The 11,603-nt window shown below is 36.5% G+C and overlaps 1 protein-coding gene across 3 annotated transcripts in view; it reads right to left on the reverse strand.

The window, feature by feature from the left end:
* wwox (WW domain containing oxidoreductase) overlaps positions 1 to 11,272 on the reverse strand; it is a 186,049-nt gene extending 174,777 nt beyond the window's left edge. For 2 of the 3 annotated variants that reach the window (XM_033968085.2, XM_055222453.1), the window contains exons 1-4: positions 11,038 to 11,272; positions 7,760 to 7,824; positions 6,987 to 7,044; positions 6,294 to 6,463 (exon numbers count right to left, since the gene is read on the reverse strand). In XM_033968085.2, coding sequence (XP_033823976.1) covers positions 6,294 to 6,463; positions 6,987 to 7,044; positions 7,760 to 7,824; positions 11,038 to 11,144 — 400 coding nt within the window. In that variant the 5' untranslated portion in view covers positions 11,145 to 11,272. The remainder of the gene's footprint in view (positions 1 to 6,293; positions 6,464 to 6,986; positions 7,045 to 7,759; positions 7,825 to 11,037) is intronic. The other variant, XM_055222452.1, reaches the window with a different exon arrangement.
* Between the last annotated feature and the right edge of the window lie 331 nt (positions 11,273 to 11,603).

An 11,603-nucleotide genomic window follows, 5' to 3' on the forward strand; every position in this document is an offset into this window, starting at 1 on the left:
ATGAAGGGCTTATAGTGGCGAACTACAGTTGTACTGGTTCTACCTTGTTTTCTTATTTAATACTATAAGTCATTATACCAATCAAAAAGAGCCCCAAAGTATTACAAAAAACTTAAAGCAGAAAATGTCCATGCTTTGTTTGTGTTGACATACTGACAGTGATCACCGCTGGATCACCTCTCACCCCAATTTGAATGTAACCCCCATGTGGCTATGATAAACAAAGACTTACTCAAGATGTCACCCCGAGGTCTCACTCTCCAGTTAAGACAAGGCCACTGCATGCACACATTACCCGGAACATCTTTTTATCCATCTAATTCCTCCCACTATGAATAATGCATCCTTCCTCTCACTCTGCTTGGGTTTACTGCATCGCCGCGTGCCTCTTTAAAAACTGTCTGTGTGTGTGCCTGGGCTTATTCATAAACAGCAGTGCAGTAAATACGGGGGCTTTGCAGTCAATTTGATGGCAGTTATGCTTAACAAATCTACCTCAATCTAATGATCAGCCACAAAGCTCGGCTCTAAGTTTAATCTGCGCGACGATACACTTGGGGATCTCTGTGCGCAAAGACAGGAGAGGAGGAGCGGCGGTCTGGTCCCTAATCCTACAAACAACAGTAGGATCAAGGCAAAAAGCAGGACAATGTTAGTCTTTCATGAATAAGAATGCCACTATAACACTAACAGGGATAGTAGCAGATACAAGTTTTCCATATCAAATCCTCTCTATTCCCAGCTTGGCTTTCCAGACTTCTCTGCGCTCCTTATTCCAGAGTTAACCTTGTGTACCTAAGTAAAAATACAATTTGGGATTTAGAGTGTGTTTTTAGATTGAGTGGAGCAATGGGATTTAGTCTAATATACGAATATTAAGATGCAACAACAGACAAGTAAACACGACAATATGATAAAGGTAAGAGAAGGGCATTTTAGTTAAAGAGGGAGTATTTTACTGGTTTGGAATATTGACTGCTAACACAACATTTTTATAGGTTTCCTTTTATTGTTTGAAAATGCTATATTCGTTGAAAACAACATTAACATGTTTAAAAAGTTTCATTTTTGTTTTCAGTGTGCATTCCACTAATGACACAACTGCACATTGCATCAGGTTTGTCAAGTTCCTGTGCACAGTTTTGTATCATGTTTTGTATATTTAAGGAAAATTGTGTGGGAGCATAGTCAAGGCTTGTGGGCTGAGCATTGCACAGAATCTCACACTAAAGGAGAGTTCAAATAGTGCCCAAGACTACAAGACTAGGTTGCAAAAACACCCAAACATGCATGAATGACATCTAAATCCTTTTTGATGAGTTCTAACATGGTAGAAAGCTAAAAAAAAAAAATTTTTGCATAATACCCCCTCATTAAATTATGCATAAAACTTAATGCTATAAAGTTGTCAAAATTAATTAACAACATAATGAATGACTAATAATAATGAATGAATATCTTATAAAATGTGTAGTCGTAAAAAAAAATTTAAAAAAAAGTTCTAATTAAAGTCCAACTATATGTAATATGTATAAAATTAGTACAAATATGTATAGTATATTGTTCAATCAATTTAGTTATAATATCGCCAATGTTCCACAAATTGTTTTCATTTTCTTTTGTTATGCATTTTTCGTTTGTGTATGACTTATTTGGAATATTGGGGAAATATCTTCTGAATTTTAATAAATGCATATCACACTAAAAGATTAAACAGTGTTGATTTTGTCTGCAATGGTTGGAGGATTTTATAGCATCAGCACTTGGCATTGATAAAGTTTGTGTGAAATGTGACTTGGTCGAGCAAATCTTATTATGTACAAATTTTGTATTTCAAATTTGTGCCTGGCTATAATAATAATGCCTTAGTCTTATATAGCACTTTTTCAGACCCTCAAAGTTGTTTTACAGTTTTTTACAATCAATCGGCCCCTCCGACCATCACCATTATTCACGCACACACCACTTTCATACTAGCCTATGTGGGTAAAGTGTCTTGCCTAAGGACACAATGACAATTTTGCCAATGGCGCCCCACTGTGGAATTTCCAGCTGTCTCCCATCCAAGTGCTAACCAGGCCTGGCCTTGCTTTGCTTCTGAGATCTGACGAAATCAGGCTTTGACAAGGTTTGGCCAGGTTTGGTTATGAACTAAGAGTGTATTTCTGACTGCCTTTACCTCTTTATTATCACGGTTTTATCTGCTTTATATTTATTATCTGCGGTTTTCATTCTACTACTACCATTAATGATGTATGTAATCTAAATGTGCTTTCTTTTAACAATACATAGCATTTTCTGAAATCTTTAGGTCTGAGATGTGTTCAATTCGTGATTGATTAAAGTTACATCTGCTCCCCATTAGGACTGTAAATTGAATGGAAAGTAAGTATTTTGTCCATGTAGTAACCTGAAAACATGAAACTCCATTAGGACCTGCACTAAAAAACTAAAGATATGTTGAAATTTTTGGTTGCATTACAAAAAATTTGGAAACACATTTTCAAAGGCAAAGGCCAATGTCCACCAAATCATACAACATTACTGTCACTTTGCTGTTGGTGAACACCCAGATCTGTTTTAAGAGACAACAGAGATATGCATGTGATGTGTGATGAGTGATTCAGACAAACAAACAAAATATTTACATGAATTTTTCAGATGTAATTTAGTAATGCTTTGTGAGATTTAAGAATTAAAAGCGTGTAGATTAGAAAAGTGGGTTTGCGAGTGTGCATCATTCTAAACAGAAAGTGATTCATTGTACTTTTGAATGCAACATATTTGAAATTTGATTAATTGCACAGCCCTAGTGTAGATTGGAGACATTTAAGTGTATGTAATGTTTTCATAACTGTTGCAAAGTGTAATGCATGTTATCGCATCATTGCAATTCTTTGAAAAGGCAAGAGCAAGATTAGAGATCATAACATGACTCCTGAACAAATTTAGCAATAGGTGAACTTAACAAAGTAGTGTTCTTGAGATTTTTGTGGACCAGAGAAAGGCCATAAGAGTGATGCAGACACAGTGCGACAATGGCCCTTTAAGGACAAGTGTTCCGTGCTCTCCTGGCCAGTAAATAACCTAAGAGTTAGTTGATAGAAGGGGAATTAGAGCCGGAGCAAGGCTGTGTAATGGGGATGGATAGGAGGCTCTGCGCTGGGTCAAAGTCGCTTAGGAATCAATGCTTGGGTCCAGGTGAACACGGCTGGGTCTATATACAGCCAAGAAGAGAGGGAGGGAGAAAGGGAGGAGAAGAGAAGAGGACAAAACAGGCCACAATCATTCATTTCCATTATCACAATTAAAAACACCATTCAAGCCAGTGCTGGTTTTTAATTCACAATAGCACGCGTGGAGAGAAAGACTGATGTTGCTGGGCTGGACGGAGACAAAGCGCATTACCTCCCCTGCCTCCCAGTGGGTTACAAATGTACACTATTACATTTCACGCATAAATAAACTCATGTATGCGCGGGCCGGTTCATGCTCGTGCGCATTAGGGGCCGAATTGAGGGGCTGAGATGTAAATTTGCTAATTAAATAATATCGCAGCATTACTAATAAAAGTGTCACATTTCCTGCGTCCTGGAATGAGTATTGAGGAAAATGGTAATAGCCTTGACACTGGGATTAAAACACTATTGATGCCATTAAAATGCTAAGTGGGTCCCACCAATTGGCATAACCACATTTTACCGGAGGAATGTCAAAGGAGCATGCGAGGAGCAGCAATTACGATTACAATGCACTTAATTATGTGGGCCGCATATTTAATAAGAGCCCGAGTAAAACAAAGGTTATGTTAATATGAGTTTATTAACTGTTCAAATTTGCTGCAGATGTCCTCAGTGTTGATATTTTTTATTTGAAGAAAAGCTGACTATATGAATACTACATTATTACAGTATGTTATTTGTAGATAACAGTTTTCATAATGTGTGTTTTGAAGTGGGATAAACAGTAGTTGTAAAGGCTAAACAATTAGTTTCCACTGAACAAAAACATGAGCTTCTTCTGCCCTCTTGTGGCCACTACACACTTTTTAAAAAGGCAGTTTCTTTGAACTTACCTTATCAGTTGACTCCACTGTGTGCATAGAGTATATAAATAAATGTAGTAATGCTCACGTTCTCATTAAGGGTGACTTTTCTGGATAGTTTACTGCCAGAAGGAAACCCTCCAGCTGTTGTTTAGTGGAAAAGTAAGACAGAGGTTTGGGTGAACATTGCTTGTTCTTAGACAGTGGCTGCAGGTTATATCTGCACTTAAATCCCTCAGGAACTAACTTGGAGCAAAACTAAAACGGTTCTGTCATCAAGTTATGTTTTACCATTGAGACATGGGTGAGTGGATTTACTTAATGTAGTACATTCCTACATTCCAATTCATGGATTAAATTAATTCAAAATTATTCAGAGTTATTTCAATTTTTTTTAATGATTTTTAAAATATCTTAAACCAATGCAGTTGAAATGTGTCTTACATATTTACAGTAAGAGAGAGGAGAATGTATGGTAAATAAATCCATGATGTATTTGCTTACTTCAGTTCATTAAGAATTAGAATAATGTGGTGAAAACAATATGGTACACATTGCATTGATATTTGTGCACAAGTTTTAATTAATAAACTAACAATAAAGGTAGTCTTTTCACACGAACTAACAGCAACCATTAATGTCTTTCTTGATTACTTGTACAAAAGTAATTAGACCTTTATGAAAAAAACAATTTCACAAGTCTAGTTTTAATATCTGAACAGTTTTGACATTTATGGGGCAGTATTTTAATTAACAATGTTATGTTTTTTTTCTTGTTGTCATTATCAGTCCCAGACAAAGCCCCCAGTGCAAACAAATTGCTGCTCTTGCCTAATTTGTACTAAAGCAAAAAAGAAATGCATTTGTTTCCAGGCCATTATATAGTGAGGCGTGCATTAGCTTGGTGCAAATGGACCACTATTCATAATGGTTAACAATGACATCCAATTCAGCCCTGCTAATGAACTTCAATACAATCATGTTGGGTATTAAGCAGTGATTTGTTGAGTCTAAGTGTATCATTGTGGATGCTAATGTTGATGGATATCTGGATAGGGAGGAAGGAAGGAAGGAAGCGTGGCCCAGAGATGAACAGAGATGAACAGAGTGAAGTACAATGGCACCATCTAGTGACATTATTGCAAAAGCACCAAAAAGAGATACACAGTTGAAACCAGAAGTTTACATACACTCTGTAAAAAGACACATGTGCTTTTTTTTCCTCACAGTCTGACATGAAACCAGACTAAAGTTTTTCTGTTTTAGGTCAATTAGAATTACCAAAATTATTTCTATTTCTAGAAATAATTTCTATTCTACCGGTCACTTTAATAAGTGATGTTTGCACTGTGGTTCTGATGCTGCTGTTGTATATATTTTCTACCTTTAAGTATTTTATTTAATTTTTTAAGCATATCTTTTTAACTTTGTGCATGCCCTTATTTGTATTTGTATTTATTCAGTGTGTTTTATGTTGCACTTTATCACTGAAGTAAATTCCTAGTTTGTGAACTGTGTTCACAAACGATGGCAATAAAAGGATTCTGATTCTGATTCTATTTGCTAAATGCCAGAATACTGAGAAATGCAAGAATAATTTTTCATTACTTTCTTCAAAGTCAGAGGTTTACATACATTTCATTAGTATTTGGTACTATTGTCTTTAAACTGCATGACCTGGGTCAAATGTTTTGGATATCCTTTTACAAGCTTATGAAAATTGTTATCCTTAAGCCACTTTGTATTGTAACCAGTTTGGCAGTATGCTTTGGGTCACTGTCCATTTGGAACCCCTTTTGTGCCCAAGCTTAAACTTCTTGTCTGATGCCTTGGGCACAAATGCGTCTTCCAAATGGACAATGACCCAAAGCATACAGCCTAACTGGTAACAAAGTGACTTAAGGATAACAAAGTCAATGTTTCCGAGTGGCCATCACAAAGCCCTGATCTCAATCCTGTTGAAAATGTATGGGCAGACCTGAAAAGGCATGTGTGAGCAAAACGGCCTACAAACTTGGCTCAGTTACACCAGTTCTGTCAGGAGGAAAGGACCAAAACTCCTGCTAACTATTTTCATAAGCTTGTAAAAGGATATCCAAAACATTTGACCAGGTCATACAGTTTGACATCAGAGAAGAAAAAAAATAATTTATATATATATATATATATATATATATACATATATATATACATATATACATACACACCCACACACACATATAAAAATCATCATATTATAAACACTCACCAATGCCTGAGTTGGCCCCGGTGATGAGGACCACTTTGTCAGAGAGGTCCCGCCCTTGTAGGATCTCCAGTGCAGACGAGTTTCCATCGTAGCGTTTGGGCTTCACTACCACATCCTCCACTGTAAAGGCCTGCCGTGGGTCAAAGAATGTGCTTCTCTTGTTGATGTGACTACAAATCACAGAAGGAACATCCTTAGAATGTCTGCATCGTCAGTCACAGTCTGCACCGTAATAGTAGTTTCTTCTACCAAAACATTTTTGTCTTTGTTTTTGTCAATGTCATAGCTTTGCTGAAAACTATATAAAAACATGAACAACACAAATAAAACAAATGTTTTTTTGGCTAAAGCTATGGCTAAAAGTAGATACTAAAAACTAAACATAAATAAATGAACAGAAAGGACTAAAGACTGGATCCAATTATCACTTTTCCATCATGGAGCCTCACCCTTAGATCAAACAAACACATCATCCAAGGAACATGTTTGTACATGTCCCATGAAGCAATGCAATTTAACATATAAAAAAAAAATCTGGTTGACTAAAACCATTACAGATTTAAACAATGAAATTAATACATCTTGACTAAAACTAGACATTTTAATCAAAAGACCAAAAACTAAAATATAATTTCATCAAAATTAACACTGCTACCCAGACAGTTACAGTTTGGTTACTTCCTGATTACTCACTCCACATAAATAATCTGCCCCTTTTCATTAGTTTCTTGCTCCCAGCCATAAGGTAGATCTGCAAAAAAACATAAAACACACAATGAGATTCTTATAGATACATTGTCACTGGCATTGTTTGTAACTGTAATAAAAGGTTGATATCAAAAACCAGGCTGTGTGTGGACTGCCCACTGCTGCTGTGCAATCAGACCCAGTACTGCTTTCTATTTGTTCTGTTCTATTAAATGTTTACCAACTCATTCATCAACCATTAAAGAACAGTGCTTCTGCAGCTGTCCACAGCCTTTGTTATGACTCATGCCATGTCAGTGTCTTATGATACAGATGCCATGGGTTAGATCTGAGAGTATTCTTGACCTGGCTAGAGAAGGGACAATTTGTCATCCCTGTATTTTTTCATTCTTCTTTTTTACTTAAACATTGCCTACTGAATGTGTAGTAAAACAAAAAACATTAATAAAAAGATATTTGTGTAATCCCTCAGTCGTTCAGGTCTGATCCATCACAAAAGAAAAATAAAATCTGTCAACTGGACAAAACGTTGTTGTAGGAGTGAGGATGTTTTGATCTATTGTCTATAAGTCTACAAGTAGACAATAAGTGTTTTGAGTAGACAAAAGGTGTTCTGAGTTTCAGTGTAGTTAGCTCTTCTCTTCAGGTAGTTATAAACAACGTTTAGTCCAGTTAACAGATTCTATTTTTCTTTTGCGATTTATAAAAGGTAGCATGTAGATTACATAATAGAACAGGCATAATTGCTAAAAACAAACCTCCAGCACAACGCTTTTTCTTTCCAGTCTTGGGGTGCTCCCATTGGGTCTTCATTTCATCATGACTAGGAGGAAAGTGAAAGCAATAATTAGCAAACAGTTAAAAATATTTCTTTAGGGCTATGTGTTCATACTAGGGCTGCAAGTTTAATCACAACTGAATCAAAATCGCAGTTTGAATGGACATAATTACCAAATCACAAAGGCTGCCGTTTTTTAAGTACCATAACTTCCTGTGCATAAAAAACTGACAACTCTGTAGTGTAGATCTGTATAAACACACTTTGATTCTTATATTAATTTGTCATTTCATATTTCAGTCTTTGACAATTCGTCAGGAAGCATCTAAAATGTGAACTTTGAACAGAATCCTATTATATTACAAATCTAATCGTAATTGCAATTCTTGTCAAAAAAAACATTAAATACTTTTACCAAGTTATTCAGCCCTAGTTCATATTTGCACACACATTTGGACTAAATTTGGACTAAACCCGGAACTAAACCTGAACTAGACAGGACAGGGGCAGCTACATTAGGTCTAAACCAAGACCAAACTAGGACTAAACTAGGATCAAACGAAGTGTGAACACAGCCTTAAAGGGCCTGTACCTGGTTTATTCTTGTAAAGATAAATCTACATCATGCATTGTATGGTTTTTACGTAGCATTTTCTCAACTAAAAACTAACACTAGTGATGTGACGCTCGTAAGGGAGTTGGCTCTTTTAACCCATAAGAACCCACGGTGACACCAGTGTAACAAACACTTTGCAGAAATGTTTTCTATGTGGTCCACTTGGTCTGTGGCATATCTCACATAATTTTCCTTTAAGGAAAAATGGGTCTGGGTTCTTATTGGTTAAACAAATCCTTAACGTGAATGGTTGGTATCGGGTAAAATTTTTTAAAAGAACCAAATCTCTTTCCTTTTTAATTTTCATGCATTTTTAAACTGAATAATGCTGAACTAACACAAGACTCAGCACAGAAGCAGAGCAGGCCACACGGGTAAGAGCTGTGTGCACAAAAAAACATTTGACATCATAATAACAGTTTGGTTTTTCATTATTATTATTATTATTAGATTATGCATAATTTCAAAGGGTAAACATACTCCCATGGTCTTTGAACTTTGAACCATTTTATACACTTCTGAGCCTTGGCCATTTCTCTGTGATTAGTTCATAGTTAAATGCAATCTCATATTGGTTCTTTAAATATTTATTTATATGACAGAAGCCAGTCTTTTGAAGGGCTTTTTCAAATGAATGGATCTAAAAAATGTGGATCCCCTAAAAGAGCCAAAAGTCCCATCACTAACTAATACAGAAGCTACTAGTGATGTGATGTTCATGAACAGGTCGACTCTTTTGAATGGTTCCTAAACGTGAACGACTGGATCCAGATCTCATTTTTTAAAAGAACCGAATCTTTTTCTTTCCAATTTTTATGCATTTTTACACTGACTAACTCTGAACCAACACAACACAACAATCAACTCTGAAGCAGAGCAGGCAACACGAGGGAAATCCAAAACATTCATATCCCACAATGGAGCCAAAAGTCTCATCACTAGCAACTACTGACAGGGTCACCTTTTTTGTCTCATCAGGCACTTTTCACCAACAGTTATAGGAAAACCAACTGTCAAAAACCTTCCCAGACACTTACTTCTGTTGCAGTGATTTTGTACCATGACAGAGAAGAAGTGGGCTAAAAGTTCAAACTAAAAACATGTTCCTTACTCATGGTTTGAGATCCACAGGGTCTTTAATGCAACTACTAGCTGGACATTGTATATTTGCAATAGCTCCACTTGAAATCTCAGGCAGGCAGCAGATTTTGGTTTGTTTTGCAGTTGCATGTGTATTAAATAACTTCTGCTCACCACCACCTTCTCCAACGGCTCTGACCCCACCTGGTGCTTGGGGGACAGTGGCTTCAAAAAATGCGGTCCCACTCCCTATGAACGCCTACCCACAACCCACCCTATGATCCTACACAACTTGATTTACCAAAATGTACAATAACATTGTTTCTCTAATTGTATTTTTGTATTAGCCTCCATAAGTGCCCAACAAGTTTGAAGATTTATTAAAGAGGAGGTTTTATGCAACATCTTCTTTCTGGAGTTTCTACCATTTTATAAAGTTGTTTCCCTGTCAAAAATATGCCTGAAGATGTTTTATATGTTATCCATGGACGTTTAAAAAATCTAGTAATGTCTTCCAGGCCCTATTCGAACCCTCCTTACAGTTAGCAGTGTAATGTAAGAGCGCTCTGATGGGGGAGTGACTTAGCACGAGGAGCTAAGTCACTTATAAAATATGTTCATACATCATTTTGGTAAACATAGCATTTTCAATAAAATAAAAGGTAACATGGTGAATAAAATATGTTATGTAATAGCAGTTAATATCACATATAAGTGTAAACCCCCCTCCTTAAATACGGTAGATCTTTTTGATTTATGTTATAATGTTGTTTCCTCACCAAAAACATACTTGGAGTTGTACTTTGTTTTATTCACACATGTTTCCAAAATCTCCAAAACACTCTGCTCCATCTTGTGAGGTCATGTGGTACTAGCCTATAGGAAGTGCTCCACTGTGTTTTTAAACTCAAAAATGTATGGATTATTTCAGACATGGAATTGCCCATCTCTATGAACAAAAGGTAAAAGGTAGATGTTAACTTGAAAACTACCACTTCATGACATTAAAAGGTAGAATCGAGCATTATGAGCTTTGACATGTAGACAGACTAATAAGGCAGGATTACTCAAACGTGTGTAAATTAAGCAAAACTCCGGGTATGTTTGAGGAGGTAGCGACATTCAAACATGGCTTAAAGCTCACAATACCCAATTTAGTGTAAAAAAGCAAGAAGGCGAGCCGTAGAACAGTGAGAACTTGATTTTGCATAGCGGTCAATGTAGCAAGTCAGTACTATGTGATATGTACATGCAATAAATCACTGACTAAACTGTCAGTTATAGTTACAGTCACTTATTTATAAAATAAGCTGTTATAAGTTTACAAAAAAAAGCATTCATATGAATAGCACATATTTCAGACTCACGCACCTGCTACCGATTAAACCAGGCAATCAATGTCTATACATGGGAAATGAAATTAACCATTAACAATGCCATTTTGTCACTGGTAAAATAGGTTAAGTCCAAATAAAACGTGGCTTTGATGTATTCTCCTCATTACAAAAACAATTCTTTATCATTAAGCAAAAAGGTTAGAAAAAGTTGCGCAGAGCACTCACTTGGCATAGTAAACCCATCCGTCTTTAGTGGACCTCTCCTCCCATCCCGGGGGTAACTCGTCCTCGCTGTCCGTGTCGTCCATACCTGCGTACTTTAAAGCGGACATGTTGTCTTTTATGTCGTAAATGAAAGAAATACAGACGGAGGTTGAGTGAGGGCAGTGAAACACAGCTCACATGAACAGTGGTGTGAATGGTGCGGTGGTTTCTCAGAGCACTTCCGCAACAACACTGTGACAACAGCCGAAAGGGCGCATGGGAAATGGAGTCTTGGCGCTGCGTTTCCACTTACTGACAGTAGGCTATAGAAAAATGGAAACTAATGAGCATGGATCTATAATAACAACAACTTAAGATCTTATTATACTTCCATAGTTATGGCAAATATAAATTCATGTCATGATATACTTTGGTGAACTATGGCTAAATGATGACAAAATGACATGACATTACATGACGTGACATGACGTGAAATGGTATGTTGGTTATCAGGGTTTCAGGGTGATGAAAATCTAGTCGTAGAAATTAACAATTTTGATCAAAATATATATTTTGAACTGGGCAAA

This window comes from Periophthalmus magnuspinnatus, chromosome 6 (genome assembly GCF_009829125.3).
Source record: "Periophthalmus magnuspinnatus isolate fPerMag1 chromosome 6, fPerMag1.2.pri, whole genome shotgun sequence".
In the NCBI taxonomy this organism is placed as follows: Eukaryota; Metazoa; Chordata; class Actinopteri; order Gobiiformes; family Gobiidae; genus Periophthalmus; species Periophthalmus magnuspinnatus.